Source organism: Clavelina lepadiformis, chromosome 1, assembly GCF_947623445.1.
Source record: "Clavelina lepadiformis chromosome 1, kaClaLepa1.1, whole genome shotgun sequence".
NCBI classification, from domain to species: Eukaryota; Metazoa; Chordata; class Ascidiacea; order Aplousobranchia; family Clavelinidae; genus Clavelina; species Clavelina lepadiformis.
In genome coordinates, this window is record NC_135240.1 from 22,246,667 (window position 1) to 22,262,712 (window position 16,046).

Consider the following 16,046-nt stretch of genomic DNA (forward strand, 5'->3'; position numbering starts at 1 on the left):
CAACAACCCAATGTAACTAACGACCCTCTTCCAAAAATTTTGATTCAGGCATATCTAATACATTTGTGTATGCGCAGTAGCTCAAAAAAATATAATTAAAAACAACATAAATTATGAACATAACGCTCTGTTGAAAAAGATACTCATTTATTGAATTGGCATTCTCGTAATAGTGGTTGGTATTTAATTGTCGTCTTCACGACCCCCAGAGAAAAGGCAAACGACCCACCCGCGGGTCGCGAACCCCAGGTTGAAAACCACTGCTATAGAAGATATACTATAACTATATCTTGTAGCCTTTTTATCGTAGGTGTAGGTCCCTATTTCGGAGCATTTTGTTGTTCAAAAAAATCGAAAGCTAGCTTTATTGAAAACAATGCGCTGTTCTTCACACTTGAGAATTTTAGCATTTTATTATATTTGAGGCTACGTTTGCCTGTAGCCTACTGTATTGTGGTTGATCCTAGAAACACTTTGAAACCCGCCAGGATTTACTCATGTAAATAAGTATCCAAGCGAATAGAAACTGTGCCTCGCACGTGCCACGCTTCGCTGACCAATCGCGACTCGCTCAGACTTAGACATGTAAAAAGGTTCACTGAAAACTATACTTAGAAGCAGCTCGTTTTATGTCCTGTCATCTAACCAGATTGGCGAACAATCAGTATATGGACTTTAAAACTTAACTATTAAATTATAGTAGCGGAACTTAGCCAGCTTAGAGTCCCTATGCAAGAACTGATGGCGGGGCACTTTGCCGATTTAAATAAATTAATGCAATAATAGTGTTAAGTTAAACTAAAATCAACTCTTTGCAAATTAGCTCCTATCAAAGCTTTGCTTCGTGACAAATTTTCACCAAAACATCTTTTTTTGAGAATACAATGTAAATGTAAAATGTAATATAATTTGTACAAAATAAAACTTAAATGGTTATTTTTGTTTTGGTGTTAAGTAACGGTAGCCCAAACTCACTCACATCACTCGGATTGGCCTAAGTGCGGCCCCGAGTATAAGGTAAAATGCCTTAGCTTAACCAAATATATTCAGTCTGCTGGAAATCTTTCCTTAATATGTGATGTCTATTGTTTATGACATAGTTGATTTTGCTTTTTTTTCAAATCAAGATTTAATCTCGGAGCAGAAAAGTCACGTGATCGATAAAATAAATTTAAACAAAAAATACTTAAAAAAATGTTTAAGGGTGTTTTAAAAATTGTTAATCACACTTAAGATGTGTTTTAGGTAGCTGGAACCGCTAAAATTGCATCTACATGGCAATTTAAATGTAATTTTTGGTTTTGGGTTGTAAATTATAGATACATTTAGTTGCTTGCTTGATTGCGCAATTTGCTCAGAATCATGACGTAAAGCAACATGGCGTAAATCAAGCGTGTGTTGAAGAAAAAAATTGCTTCGTCGAAGACGTTTCGATTACGACTTATGAAGTCTTTGACTGTTTCCGTAAATTGTGTAATAAAATCGTTGTGCAAGAATTCACTATGAGGTGAAGCTGGCACGAGCGGTTTCTCCCATAGCTTAAGTGCGCAAGGCCTACGGAACGCGGGAAGTGTGCAAATATCAATACGATACGGTAGGCCCTAATACTGGAGTATAATCCTCAGCTTGTGCATTGATGATTTGTCTATGCTTTTTATAGGCTTGGCTATTACCAAATGGCTGAGTAGTTAATTCTGTAGGCTAATGAAGTAATATCATACTTCTGTAATCATTGCTAACATAATTTTGTAATTGTTGCAGATGCAAAACGTCTGTTTGCAGGTTAGAAGTCTTTCAAAGGCTGAAAGGAGTAGCCTTATCACCAACTTTGTGTCTCTCTTAATTTCGTTTTTGCTACACCGTTATGGTGTTTGTGGTATGCTAAATGTTTAGTAACATATACCGTAATTTAGATATTTCCTTGCAAACAGCAATAACAGATTTTCTTAAAAATCAAACAACAGCTACGGTTCATCAGTACGGTACGGTACGATGCATAGCTTTATCAGCTACCTACGTAAATCCTGAAATGTGTATATTCTTTTACTCCTGGCCTAAATATTTGTAAACTTAAGGTTATTCTTGTAGCCATTAACAATTTGAAAAGTAACTTGAAATTGTGCTCTGTTTGCAGCAGAAATTGAGCATGGGCTTCAGTGGAAAGTATGGCAACACAAGAAATTTTGGGTACAAAAGCAGGGTATTTTGGCCTGATAATGTGCATTTCCTTTCAAATCGAGCATTAAATCGGTTATCACAATGAACAATGAACTTTTATGATTTTACCTAATTTACGCTTAACTTGTATATATACATTAGGTACCATATGAGTAAATCCTAGGCTGAGAGATTGAACAGATTTTCAAGACATTTCTCGGTAAAACAATTTGCTCCGAATCAAAGTGAGCCCACATGTGACAATATTTCCTAAATACCTCTCATTTTTATCTGCTATTATGTTAACAATCTGTAGATCAACAAAGTAATTGTGAGAGCTTAAAGTTGGCAATATATGAAGTTTATGTGAATATGAATTTTCAAAACATACATAAAGCACAGTTCTCAAAACCATGTGATGGCCACTTAAAAATTAAAATAGATACCATTCTAAGCTCAGTCCTAATCTTGACTGTTTTGCTGTTACATCTAAATTTTAGCATGGCCTACATTTAAAATTTTTACATATATTGTGTTAGAACGTGGTGAAGGAAGTCAAGTGTCCAGCCCACAAAGCTAATTTTGCATCTGCAGCAACAATGGTATATATTCAATTCAGATATGAAATTGCATTAGCTTAATCGCAATGACTCACTTATTTACAAAAAGACCAAGTGTGCTATTTAATTATGATTTGCCTCATTAAGACTATTACCTCTTAAATTTGCTTACACTATGTGCCACTTTTCGCTTCGTTGTTATCAGTTTTGACATATCTATATTACATGTTGCAGTTTATCATGCTGTCCTTCCAATGCATGGGGAAATGGAATCACATTTTGGTACTTTATCGCAGTAATGCTTATCTGAACTGTATATGCAATATCAGTTGGCCACTACATTTATGTGTAATGTAGATAAATCTCAATGAGACCCTTAGAAATGTAATCGTTTAGTTTCGGAGTTCAGCTTACATCAATATTTTATTTTGCAGTTCCTATTCTTTGATTCAGTTTATCAGGTGTGCAATATGCAAAAATAGGTATATATCTAGCTAGTTTTAAATATGTTTAAAATTTTGCTTCGTTATGGTTCGTGACTAAAATGCCTAAAATATAAAAGTATATTCCAAAACACCCACAAATGCACACTAGTTCATGATGTGTTATATACTGTACAACTCAGATGCTTTCTCTAGATTTCAGCTGCCTTTGCCTGTTGCAGTTAGTATCCAGTATTACCAATTATACTTCTAGCTATTGCTAAACACTAGTCTTTAACTGGTAATATTAAACAACAAAATATTGTGACCATTGACTAGGGCGCAAGACATTGTGTGTAATGAAGACTAGAATTGTGTATGCCACAGTGAGGATTTTGTTGGTAAAACGAGTTGGCAGAGTGTGTAATTTTACTAGCTGAAACATAAATAACCGTTGGTGTTTTGTGTTATGACTAGGATATAGGTGTGAGGAAGCACCACTATGTCTTGGTCTCTTTTTTGCTATTCCATCCTTACAGAAGCTATCGTAAGTTATAAAATTTACAGTATACTGTAACGAGGTCTCACCCTGCACGTAATGGTTTTGTTTTTATTTGTTTCTCCCCAGTAGGGCTTTTTTGTGTATATACTGAAATCATTGTGGTGGTTTAAACCTCTCAACCCATCTGCCATCTTGACTCGATAAACTTTCCAAGAAACACTTAAGAACTTACCTTGTTTCTTTAACTAGAGTTGATACTATTATTTCGTGACAAAAAACATGGCGGATGACCTCGATGTTGAAGCAATGTTAGAAGCTCCTTTCAAGAAGGAAACGGAAAAAACTGAAGAAAAGTCCAAAAGTGAAAAGAAATCCCGGAAAAAGAGCCGTAGCAGAAGCCGCAGTCGAAGCAGGCGTCGACATCATAGAAGGTCCAGATCCAAAAGTCGTGATAGAAGTCGGTCAAGACATCACAGAAGAAGTCGCTCAAGGGAAAAACGACGTCGTCCTTCAAGAAGCAAGAGTCCAAGGAGACGTGAGCGCGAACGGAAACCGAAAACGCCAACTCCTCCTCCTAAACCTCGGTCACCTAGTCCTCCTGATCGTGATGCCAGGACTGTTTTTTGCATGCAACTTGCCCAGAGAATACGGACAAGGGATTTGGAAGAATTTTTTTCGGCTGTGGGTAAAGTTCGTGAAGTAAAACTTATTCAGGACAAGCATTCTAAAAGATCTAAGGGTATTGCATATGTTGAATTTAAAGATTTAGAATCCATTCCACTGGCTTTAGGTCTCTCAGGTCAAAAGATTTTAGGAGTGCCAATTGTTGTTCAACCCACTCAGTCTGAAAAAAACAAGGTTGCTGCTGCACAGTTAACTTTGCAGAAAGCAGCTCAGGGCCCAACTAAGCTATATGTTGGTGGGCTCCATGAAAATATCACTGAAGATATGTTAAAAGGAATATTTTCTCCATTTGGCAGGATTGAGCAAGTACAAATAATTAAAGATGCTGACACGAGTGTATCAAAGGGATATGCATTCATCACTTTCGCAGAAGCAGATAATGCCAAAAGAGCACTGGATCAGTTAAATGGGTTTGAAATTGCTGGAAAGGCTATCAAGTTAAATACTGTTGGACACACTACTGATTTTAATGCCTTTGCTGCTTTGGCAAATGGGCCATCATTTCTTGATAACGATGCTGTAGAACGTGCTGGCATTGACCTTGGAACTACTGGTCGTCTTCAGCTTATGGCAAAGCTGGCCGAAGGAACAGGTTTAGAAGTTCCTTCAGCTGCCCAGCAAGCACTTTGGCTTGGGCAGTCCATGGGTTTAGGTCTTCCATCTGGCCCACCTGCAGCCAATGCCGGAGCTGGAGGAGGAGGAACAGGAGGAGCTAATCCTCCAATAGCCACAACATGTTTCCAGCTGTCAAATATGTTCGATCCCGGCAAAGAATCTGGCACTGGTTGGGATGTGGAAATCAAGGATGATGTCATTGAAGAGTGTCAGCGTCATGGCATTGTACTTCATGTGTATGTCGATAAACAGTCCCAAGGCAATGTTTACGTAAAGTGTGACAGTCTTGAAGCAGCTGCAAAGTCAGTGTCAGCCTTGCATGGCCGTTACTTTGCAGGAAATATGATTACTGCTGCTTATGTACCAGTTGTTAATTACCATTCCCTGTTTCCTGAAGCGGCATATGCAAATCAGCCACTTAAACCGACAAATCGTTGAGGCTCTTCCAGCATAAATTGTGTTAAATACACATGTCTTGACTGAGAAGTAATAAATGAACCTGTAAATAATTTGTTTTCTGCCATGTTTTAAGAGTTTATTCAAGTACTTGAGTTCAAAGTTAGTCCTCTATGGTTTTACACAACATCTTAAAGACCATAGCTTTGACATTCTGGACATTGGTTTTATAATACAATACTTTTTTGTATGTTACATACTGGTTGATGCTTGTATAAACATAATGAACATAGAATCTTTTTCCATTGAACAGGAGTTCATATTATGTTGATGACGCTTTGTAAATTTATAGCTTATTTGTCAGCATCCCTGAATTTTGTTGTATCCCTGTACTGTATGTTTTTAAATGGAATTCGTATAAAATCAAGTACGTAAAAATCTAATTGGTTAAGAGAAGTTTTGCAACTAATAACAATGTTTTATCATTTGTGGTTATTTTTTGTTGTGCTCCAACGGAAGTAATACGAGTTTTAATTTCTAAACATTTGTTTGGCTGCAGTTTTCCAAATCTGATTTGCAGAATTAAAAATCTCATTAGAACACTCCCTTGTCTCAAGAGTTGCGCAGAACATAGCTTTGTCATGCAGGGTATTGAACTAAAGATAGAATAGCATGTTTGCATAAAACTGTTAACATCACTGATACTGATTAGCATAGCTTTTGCATAAGTTGAAAATTTTTACCATGATCCTTACTTCATCACTTTTTAAAGTCATTTTCCCCATCATTAATTTGATTACATGAATTATTGATTTTTTCTTAAACTTTGCGAAGAACATTTTCAAAAACTGAAATAGCAAATGCTGGTCCATCGTATTATGAACAATACTAATCTCAAAAACAGAATAATATAGTTAGATCAAATTAGGCAGATAATGAATACAGATTTAGCACTTTATATTCTGCTTACTTAACGCTAACTTATTTTGGCACGTGCAGGTATGTTGTATACTTTTTGTTGAAGACTGATTGAGCTTAAGTACATTTCTTCAACATGCCTAATTTTAGCAAACAAGGGTTATGCTTTCCCAGTTTGTTCCTGGAACGTAGTAGCTAGATAGGACATGTATTTGCTTTAATTATAAAGACTTCACTTAATTTTAACGAGTATTTGTCTTTACAGCACTTTATGATCTACAGTACATTCCTACCTTTCAGTTGGCGTAGTTAAAAAAATAGTAGGTCCGCATTAACAACACTCGGCCGCAACAAGAATAGCTAGTTAATTTTCCATTCCATACAAAATAAACTATTTTTATTGTGTTTCCAATGCATTTTTTCACAGTACTGTGGAAAGCTTGATTTTAGGTGAATGTGCTAACTAGTGAGGAAAAGTTTGTTTATTAAGTTAATGCAGAAAGAGAAAGACCCTGAGCAGTTCCAAAACGTAGATTGCTCTCTGGCCTCAGCTCATTTTCTTGTATTCGTTCCGTACTCCTTTTGTGTGCAGTGAGGCCCACGCATGTACTCTCTAACGCAAATCAAGAAATCACAATGGTAAAAATATGCTGAAAAGTTACTTGGCAGTAAAACATTGTAAAAGCAACGAAAAACGCGTTAAAGACAATGAGGAGTTTTAACATCAATTTTCCAAGGGCAAAATCATTGATTTAGCCAAAGGTTATAGCTAAAGAGTCTTGTTTGTTATATAACTGAATTGCCCAAGACTTGTCACCTGAGTTTTGGGAAAGCGCAGGAGTGTTAGCCTAAGCTCACACCAGTATACGTTTATACTAGCATTGTTCAATCAGATAAAATATCTTTTCATAGACCAATTCGTAAATCCCATTTGATAAGTTTTAGATTTTCGCACTGTTAATGCAAACATAAAGTTGTTCAATTCTGTGTTTATGACATGAGGTCATGTAACTAAAATGGATGAATTTTGGTGTATCGATAATGTTGTACAAGGCTGGATGTCAACTTAAGTTGAGACGTGATCTGTGATTAAACCACTTCAAAAAAAAGTACGTAGAGTTATAAAGATTGTCCTGGCAGGTTCGAGACGATTGTGTTGGTAAATAAATTTCTGCATCATCAAACTATCGACAGTGACCGAGATGATTAAACGTAATGGTACCTACCAGACTACTCTCTTAAACCCGTTCCAGTTCCAGGTGGCCTGCCAAATGGCGATAGTTAGATTGTACAGCTTCTGTATGCTTCAGAGTGTTGCTAGACCTTCGATATGCCAATCTTTTGCGCTAGCCTTCTTTTGTGAAAACTTGCTTGCTATCTGTTTCTAAAAAGTTCTTCACTGTTGGTTTGCAGAAGTAATAGCAACACGGTAGATTGTATCAGAGGTTATACATACCAAATGTGTTGACATGTTTACGAAATTACTTTGAAAATGTTCATACAACAGGCTACTTCAAGTTGACTGGGTAGGAGATCAAATATATTTCTAGTGGATATTTTACAAGACAAACTATCTGTATACCACGTTAATGACAAAGCCGTCCCGTAGGCGTAGTCTACTAGGCTGTGGGAATCTCACTTAATCAACAAAGGCATTTGTGAAAATATTGCAGTAAGTGTTTTGGTGGTGCGAAATGCAGGATATCTAAAGATTAATCCAAATCTTGCTTTACTCTGGCGAAATAAGTGATTAAAATACAAATACTCGAAGTATCCTACTACGTCGGTAAACATATATACTTATCTCTTTAACAACGTCGATCCAAGTGTGCCAAGACTGGCTATGTCGTCGCTTATAGTTCAACGATTAAAGAACCGTTGCATTACTAATTTCGAGTTCTATGACACGACGTTTTCCATCTATCATATTATTGTGCGTATCACTGAAAAAGAACAACGTGCGGACGTTGTTTGTGACATCTGTTTTATCATCTGAAGCTTCAAGATGTCTGACATCACATCACCATTTAAGGAGTTTATGGATCAGTATGCTATTCAGCATGGCGACAGTGAAAGTCGTTACTTTACCAAGAGTCAAATATACACTGCCTTTCGCACGTTTTTGTCTCGAACGCGACCCAACGAAAGAGGTGGGTTTTAACAACATTGCAATTCTTTGCAAACGTTAAGTGGATTGCTACGTTCGTTACGTAAGCGAATACATTAACTTCATGCTAGTATCAACAATACTACATTTTATTAGTTTGTTTCCATTGGCAGTATGCATGGACTATCAAATATTTTGCATTGAATTTAACGAAGAAGTAGAAAAACGTGGAGTGAACAAGGAAACATCTGAGAAAGTAACATACTATAAACTTTTCAAAAATTCATTCCAAGCGGATATAAATCAACAGAGGGAGGTAATCCTATGACTTCATTGATAAAACGTTGCTATACAGGCACCACACTTGTTGCTGCACAATTTGTAAGCTATTGTTTTTGCAGACAGAAGTTAATGACACTCTCAACATTTCTGCTAGAGCACTTAATATCCATCTCTGCTGCAAATTGTGTTGTGGTTACTTGGTTGATGCAACAACAATTACAGAATGCTTACATTCATGTGAGTAATGGAAACATGTCACATTAACAGTGGTTACCCATGTTTTTACAACCATATTAGTCTATCTTTATATTACTTTGTGTAGTATGACTTTCAGTCATTATGTTATGAATTTCTTTTTTAGTTTGCAAGAGTTGCATTGTGCAGTATTTTCAGACTGAAAATTCGTGCCCTGTTTGTCAAGTTTTGGTGCACAATACCAATCCACTAGCTTCTTTGAAGCAGGACAATGTTTTACAAGACATTGTCAACAAAGTACTTCCAGGAGTTTCAAAACGTAACAAGATTGCATTCCGTTTTTGCTGATTAAACAACAGTAAAAGCAATGATCACATTGCTACATGTATTACAACTTTAGATGAAGCAGAGCGGTTTTCATCTTTCCAAGAAGTTGCTGTAAAGAAGTCTAAAGTTTCCCCCGAATGTGCTCACTCATCTAAACCAAGGAATCCGTTTGTTTTTACTTCTTTGTATATTGAGTGGGTGGGGCCTGAATCATGCACAGTGGAAGCAGAGGTATGAGAAATAGCAGGACAATGTTATGTCATTAGCATCATATCGTCTGTCTGTTTCTTGGTGGTGTTGATTAAATCATACAAAATGATTTTAGGACTTGAAAGGCAAACACTATAGGGTATGTGATCGGGCATTGATTGGTCATGTATGTCAGTTAGTTGTTGAACAACTTGGCTATGTGGACAGGTAAGTGGGCATGACTCTCAAATAGCCACCAAATATGAGTTTTTTACATCTTAATTACTATTAATCATGTTGCAGTACTAACAAACCAACAATGAATTGTGTGCTAACCTGTGGAGGAATAGTTTTGCCACCAATAATTCCACTAGCAGCTGTTGTAAAACACGAGTTGAATTTTGAAATGAAAGTGAGTAAATATGTATGTATACCGTATCAATATGGGAAGCTTATCATGTTGTATTTGTGAATTAAATTATTTACTATGTAATTACTTAAGTACTGGGGATTCTATCTCAATTTCTAAAATTTTGCAGTTACTGTTTTTGAACAAAATACAATAGCAAACATAGAATGTGAAACAGAAAAAAATAAGATGAATGCTGTCATCAACACTTGTTGTTTTAAAATTCATAGGATGGAGCCATTTATCTCAAATATGACATACAACCATTCAAATAAATCCAACCTCGTGAGGATATTCTTTTCCAATCAATAAACTATCTGAAGAGGCAATCATGTCTGTATTGTACATTTACAATCTGCACCATTTTTGCTGTACATCAAATCTAGAGGTGGGCAGATGGCGGTACTTTTTTGGTTCTACAACAATTGGTACTTTAAGATACCGAAATACCTTTTCAAGAAACTTTAGTCAGTCCTGGTACAGCTAAAATGATCATTTGAAGGTTTTGAGAAGTATGTTTATCAAAAGTTCATTTTCATTAAACCTTGACGCTAGTTGTAGCATTGATTGCCTTTTTTAATTTGGAAATGTTTAATAAAGTCCTAAGGTCAGCTATATTTTGACCTGGTAACCTGTAGCTTGGTCAAATGAGAGCAGCAGGATCTGCTATACAATGCAATGTACCAATACAGACTACCCAGCCCTAATCATGTCAAAGCATGAATAGCCATTGGTATGTATTCTAGACATGGAATGTTTTAACGAAAGCTACCTCATGTTTGGGTAGAAAATGCACTTAGTAAGTATCATTTAAGAATTTTAGGTTGTTTAGTATGAATACCAAATTTAAAGCCTGGTCCAGGTTTTTTATTAAACATTTCCAACAATAAAGTGTTGATGATCTGTGTTTCATTGCATGCTATTTTATTAGGGTAAATGCGATTATTGAGAAATAAACTTTACACTATAGTTATCACAATGTTGCTAGGTTCTGACATTAAGCAAATTTACCTAAGTAATCGCATATGTCAAGGCAATCACATGGCAGTACAAACCAAAATAGCTTTTATGGCCGATACTCATTGTTAGTATGATGCTCATAATATTGGCTGATACATTCGGGCAGAACAATAAAAGAACAGATAAATATTGCCAGTGTTAAAACTTTGGTTAGCTTGCAGATGCCTAAGGACATAAAAGGTATCCACTGACACAATTTTTCTTCAAAAATATTTTTCCAATGTAACGATTTTATGGAAAAACCATAGGTTAGTACAGTGGTTCTCAACCGGGGTGCCATTTACGTTTCGCAAGTTATTGCACACTAATCACTAGTCCAGGAAAAGGATTGCAAAAATTATTTTTATTTAATACAGAAACTTTTTGGTTTGACTGTGGGTGTCGCCAAATCTTTTGCTTGTTTGCAGGGTGCCATCAGCCAAAAAAGGTTGAGAACCACTGGGTTAGTAGAAAATGTTATTACACTGAATCACTAGCACATTAAACACATATTTGCATATATTTTCACAGTGTACAACCAGTCCTACAAATATTAACAAACATAAAAGCAAGAAACATTACGGTGAAAAAATTGCCCAAAGCAGGTATTTTTCTTTGTGTAAAAACTTCTGGCAAAGAAACGAGATATTCCGGGAATTTTCAGAAACTAGTTATTTCTGGCTGGTTTAACAGAACGGTTGGGTATTGACTTATATGTGTCCAACATCACTTTCATGTTATACTTTATCATCTGCACAATAAAAATAGTGTCAACGATTCTTTAAGAATTAAGATTTTTGCGTTTCAATATCTCACCATGATACCACCATCTAGTGTTCTTGGGGTTGCTACTGCAAGTTCTTATATAAAACGCATTATCAGGAGGACGTTTCTGCAAGCAAAAAACAAAAGAAAAAATTGAAGGGTTTGTACAAGAAAGTCGGTTTACCTTTAGAAAGATATGGAACCACTGGACTGATGACCATTTTCCAAGAAATAAATACGAAAAGAGTACTGGTGCTCACCTTTTCAGTACAACTACTGAGCATCGACAAGATACTAAGGCAAACAGATTCCACAGATAATGCTGGACTCCAATCATCTGTTAAGATTGACAGACAAATGTGTCCATTGCTATAAACATGAGGGTGTTCTGGAATATGGTCTCCCACAAACATAACCTAAAACAAAACTGTGTTTAGAGCGACGTTAATATGGGGGAGGAATATTAAAAACCTTCGACTATTCACAGAAATCCCTTAAATTCTTGTCAACTGTTTGAGTTCAAACTATGGTATGGACCTCAATCAATTTTAATACCAGTGGTATGACTGGGGTAGAGTTGAGCTGCATTTTTTTTTCAACCAAGTGATTGCAATAAGTGCAACAAAGTTGGTATAACATTGTGTTTATCTGAAAAACTAACATGTTTTAAACAATGTTTGTTGTTCATCAGAGCATAACATCAATAATGTATGGAAACAGTTGATTTTAAGCATCATGGCGTATAGGAAAAAACAACAAATGTGTCGAATTGATATACTGTACAATAAGTGTGGTACTGTATTTCGGAGTTCATTAAATTTTGAGGAAGCAACATTTTCAATTGCCTTTTTCTGAAGTATTAATATATACCAGTTATTATTGAGAATCTTTAAACTTTGGATTCGGGAAAATCTGTAAAACATAAATCGCATTCTTAGTGATCAGTAGGCTCGAAGTCCCAATTTTGAATGTGCTTTATCAAAATGAGAGTTTGTTGTTGTGTTCCTCAATTCTGACTAAATTTGGTACATAGAACATGAGTTGTACGAAAAGCAACAAGCCTTGAATTTATTATAACTACTCTGATGAATTTTTCATCTTAGAAGAGTTTTTGTATTAACTTTGCTAAGTGCGTCATTAAAAACACATCAGCTCTGCGAAACCAGGGTGCAGAACCCAATGACATTGCTCCTGCCTGATCGCCATTGCAACAATTCACGATTCACATAATAAACTTCTGTATTCATTAGGGATGTACCGCGAGGAAGATTATTCGGGTTCATGCGAACCCGAATATCATGAAGGTCAACACGAACGAATCCCGAATCTAATCGTATTAGAACCAAACAGTAAAATTTCCTCCAAAAGTTGTCAAGTCTTGCTTCTAAAATGACATAATCAATAAACAAATCGATTTCTTTCACAAAATAGTGTTTACAAAAATGATCGAAAAAGCAAAATCGTTAGGAAAACGACCTTCATTGTAAGTACTGCTGACTCTAGTTTAGCATTGTCGGGAAACTAGATCATCATTTTTTACGAAAATCAGTAAATTTATAAGTAATATTGTGTTTGGGTTCGCCATTGTTGGTATTCGTGTTCGGCCGAATCTTGCATAAAGGCGATATTCGGCGAATCTATTTGCGTTTGGGTTCGTATCGGCCCATCCCTAGTATTCATCAGCAGTTCCTTATATTTGATGACTGTGGTGTTTGAGATGTTTTTGAAGATAAAAAAAAACTTTTTCACACCTCTATGCTTTGCCTTTGGTAATAGCATCATAGAGGCTGCATGACCTCAAAATAACGATAATGACAGTCCGGCAGTGCTAGAACAATTGTTTTTCCCTAGATGGAGTTTAAATACAGCTAAAAATAAACCAAAATTCTACGTTATAGTTTCTTTAAAAGTTCATTACTTTTTATACAACCCTCGCACATTAAATAGTGCAAAAAATGTTTTTATGCAATGTTATTGGGTGGTAAAGAGAAAGTTTGTGCTGAAATATAAATATATAATTATTATTATAGGCCTACCTGCGGTGATTCAAATGGATAGCGATCTCCAAATTTAAACAACAATTTAAATTGCTCCCCTGCAAATAAAGTACCCTGTGCACCATGTACTTCAACTAAAAATTCTTTCGTAGTTTGCATTGTTTCAGTAACTAATCTTGTTCCAGGTGGTGGAGAGGTTGTCATTGTTAGGATTTCTTTCTGAATACGTTTCTAAAACATATCAATGCAAACGGTATAAAAAACATTAAAACCAGTTTTGGCAGGTCAAGTAAAAAATACATGCCTATGTAATGGCCTCAAAGAGACTAAGTTACGACCTAACAACCTTTCAATACTTATTGCCAATGTGGGCAGGTGCTTCTTTTCTACAGATCTAGATATGATGAGCTTATAAACCTATAAATCCAACCACAGATTTGCAGATATCTTTGGTGTGTAACCACAAACTTACACACGCAGACCTGCAAAGGCCTACTGTTGCCACACTGACTGATTGTTATGATATAGATACTGATACAAAAGCCCTCAAAAATCAAGATGTAACCGTTACTTGGATTTTGCTATTTTAATTTTATTGTTAGATACTCAAGTCTTGAAGTAGTAGATGGTTTAAGCCAATAACATTGAATAATAACATGTCCTGAAAGTTTGTAAGTGGTTGTCAGTCAGTGGAATCAGAAAATGTTTTAAGCTTTACATGTCAGAAAGTCTTTGTATTTTTGATCTACTGTGTAATTGGTCAATTTTCCAACTGGAGAGGTGTGTGTCTTGGTTAAGCAACCCTGCATAGTCTGCTATAACATCCAAATTAGAGAAACTGCACAACAAATCTATTACAATAAAGGATGTACAGTCTTGCGGTTCTTACCTGAGAAAAAGCCATGATGTGTTCAAGTTTAAATTCACAGTGGTCAAAGAATTTCACATTTACATAAAACAGTCCTCAGTTGGTTTGATTGTGGAGGAGCAAGATTATAAGACAAATTTTAGTAGTGTTTGATATTGCAACAGTGAAGCTCTTACATCAGTGAATCTTATAGTTACAAGTATTCATGTTACTTTTAAAAATATATATATATTTAAGCTATCTGGTTACACCCTATTTCTGTAAATGGTAAGTCTATATTTTCAATAACGGCGCAATCCTGTATGATGGTAACTTTTTTGATTGGTTATAATTACATTACAATAGAAGTGGTACAACATGATAATTGTTCTTGGACTGAGGGGAGTCTTTGTGGTCATCGCTCAAGCCCCAGTTACTGATGTGCAGAAGCACTGATCTAGATTTTGTGCACACTTTTTGTGTTTTACATCGTGTTGTCCGAATTTAGAGCTATTTACCAGGCAGCTAGGTTCACTGAACAGGAGCAAATATAGTTGACGGTATACCCAAGGGCATCGCATTGATAGTGCAACTGTAAATCATTCTAAAATCATCACATCACTTTGAATTTTAAATTGCATGTTATTTAGGAAACACTCCCTGGGTCCAGTTTACAAGTGCACAACCACAGGATACTTTTGTATACTAGACCCCAGTTACTCAAATTGTGACGTCATCTAGTTATGCACATTCCCCACAATCCATCAATCCTACGTGTTTTTACTTCAAATGTTCTGTAAAACCGAAAACAAGCAGTTTTTTACGAAAATTGTTACTTGATTCTGTAAAGAGAGCCCTGTGCTAGGCCCAAGGCTGCTGGTCTGCTTGTTGATCAGTAATTATCAGAGGTGGCTGTTCTACGCTATTATAGTGCCGAATTACCTGTACTATACGGTTGATATATAGCCTACTGTAGCCTACTTCCAGGGCTCTCACAAATGCAAACCAAAAAATCCCTAGATGGCATGAAAAATCCCTAAACCATAATTAGCGCGTTATACTATTATTTTATCACTAGGGCGATTATTTTTTTACCTAAAAATTGAAAATTTTGACATTAAAAACCTTTTTTTTGACAAATTTTGACGTATGAAGAACTCAAGTACAGTAGTTAAATTACGCATTATTGTACAAAAAGTTAAAATTTATTGTAGTAAAGAAGGTCAAAAATCTGAACACAGACCTAGCCTATTCTGAAAAGGGAAATGAGCTAATTACAAATCACTGCCAAAAAAACTGCAACAAAAACTGTTGTACAATGTAAAATGACAAGTTCACAAATACAGTAACTGCATTGTGTAGTCTATAGGTCTAGCCTACTATTGTCCATTATGTCCAGCTACTCATTTCAGCAGCAATGTGTTCATGTACTTCAGTATCAGTGGCATTGCTTTTAACACTTTTCACCATTTTCAACATGTCAGGATGGTCTTTTACATACAGTTTGTCAGCAGGTATATCAAGGGACTTCATTCCCTGTTGTGTATGCAACAATCCAATTAAGCTTTCTCGCTTCATACAATTTCTGTGGTCTGTTTTTATCTCTTTCAAAGTGCTGAATAGTCTTTCAGCGGGGGCATTGCCAAAGGGTAGTGACAACAAGCAAACAACAACA

The 16,046-nt window shown here is 35.9% G+C and overlaps 3 protein-coding genes and 2 long non-coding RNA genes across 7 annotated transcripts; 3 read left to right on the forward strand and 2 right to left on the reverse strand.

Annotated features, from left to right (window-relative positions):
* The first annotated feature begins 1,567 nt into the window (after positions 1-1,567).
* On the forward strand, positions 1,568-3,293 carry LOC143469578 (uncharacterized). The gene is made up of 4 exons (XR_013119144.1): positions 1,568-1,594; positions 1,762-1,876; positions 2,135-2,200; positions 2,697-3,293. It is a non-coding gene; the product is annotated as an uncharacterized LOC143469578 (long non-coding RNA).
* On the forward strand, positions 2,188-5,938 carry LOC143469542 (RNA-binding protein 39-like). Of its 2 annotated transcripts, XM_076967281.1 has the most exons (5): positions 2,188-2,759; positions 2,952-2,999; positions 3,152-3,199; positions 3,617-3,686; positions 3,891-5,938. In XM_076967281.1, the coding sequence occupies exon 5, from the start codon at positions 3,921-3,923 to the stop codon at positions 5,376-5,378; it is 1,458 nt and encodes a 485-aa protein (XP_076823396.1). In that variant the 5' UTR covers positions 2,188-2,759; positions 2,952-2,999; positions 3,152-3,199; positions 3,617-3,686; positions 3,891-3,920; the 3' UTR covers positions 5,379-5,938. The 2 variants fall into 2 exon arrangements, with proteins under 2 accessions (XP_076823396.1, XP_076823405.1); XM_076967290.1 differs by having other exon boundaries at positions 2,188-2,999; positions 3,152-3,178.
* A 730-nt stretch (positions 5,939-6,668) lies between these two features.
* On the reverse strand, positions 6,669-7,865 carry LOC143469587 (uncharacterized). The gene is made up of 3 exons (XR_013119149.1): positions 7,711-7,865; positions 7,481-7,638; positions 6,669-6,867 (listed from the first exon to the last, which is right to left on the reverse strand). It is a non-coding gene; the product is annotated as an uncharacterized LOC143469587 (long non-coding RNA).
* On the forward strand, positions 7,784-10,742 carry LOC143469557 (polycomb group RING finger protein 6-like). Of its 2 annotated transcripts, XM_076967301.1 has the most exons (9): positions 7,784-7,926; positions 8,253-8,404; positions 8,535-8,677; positions 8,763-8,880; positions 9,005-9,157; positions 9,239-9,396; positions 9,491-9,582; positions 9,658-9,766; positions 9,994-10,742. In XM_076967301.1, exons 2-9 carry the CDS (start codon positions 8,260-8,262, stop codon positions 10,036-10,038), a joined length of 963 nt encoding a protein of 320 aa, XP_076823416.1. In that variant the 5' UTR covers positions 7,784-7,926; positions 8,253-8,259; the 3' UTR covers positions 10,039-10,742. The 2 variants fall into 2 exon arrangements, with proteins under 2 accessions (XP_076823416.1, XP_076823426.1); XM_076967311.1 differs by having other exon boundaries at positions 7,877-8,404.
* A 71-nt stretch (positions 10,743-10,813) lies between these two features.
* Positions 10,814-14,674, reverse strand: LOC143469569 (putative ubiquitin-conjugating enzyme E2 W-B). Its single transcript, XM_076967322.1, has 5 exons — positions 14,414-14,674; positions 13,564-13,755; positions 11,788-11,943; positions 11,579-11,654; positions 10,814-11,513 (listed from the first exon to the last, which is right to left on the reverse strand). Exons 1-5 carry the CDS (start codon positions 14,426-14,428, stop codon positions 11,500-11,502), a joined length of 453 nt encoding a protein of 150 aa, XP_076823437.1. The 5' UTR covers positions 14,429-14,674; the 3' UTR covers positions 10,814-11,499.
* Between the last annotated feature and the right edge of the window lie 1,372 nt (positions 14,675-16,046).

What these genes read in the sequence shown, in the direction of transcription:
- LOC143469569 (XM_076967322.1), bottom strand. An exon ending in ATCCATTTGAATCACCGCAG is followed by an intron (nt 11,944 to 13,563) that starts GTAGGCCTATAA and finishes GTTTTGTTTTAG; the next exon opens with GTTATGTTTGTGGGAGACCA. An exon ending in TCAGTAGTTGTACTGAAAAG is followed by an intron (nt 11,655 to 11,787) that starts GTGAGCACCAGT and finishes TTTTGCTTGCAG; the next exon opens with AAACGTCCTCCTGATAATGC.
- LOC143469557 (XM_076967301.1), top strand. Translation starts at nt 8,260, where the DNA reads ATGTCTGACATCACATCACCATTTAAGGAGTTTATGGATCAGTATGCT. An exon ending in AACGCGACCCAACGAAAGAG is followed by an intron (nt 8,405 to 8,534) that starts GTGGGTTTTAAC and finishes TTCCATTGGCAG; the next exon opens with TATGCATGGACTATCAAATA. An exon ending in ACTTCCAGGAGTTTCAAAAC is followed by an intron (nt 9,158 to 9,238) that starts GTAACAAGATTG and finishes TTACAACTTTAG; the next exon opens with ATGAAGCAGAGCGGTTTTCA.
- LOC143469542 (XM_076967290.1), top strand. Translation starts at nt 3,921, where the DNA reads ATGGCGGATGACCTCGATGTTGAAGCAATGTTAGAAGCTCCTTTCAAG.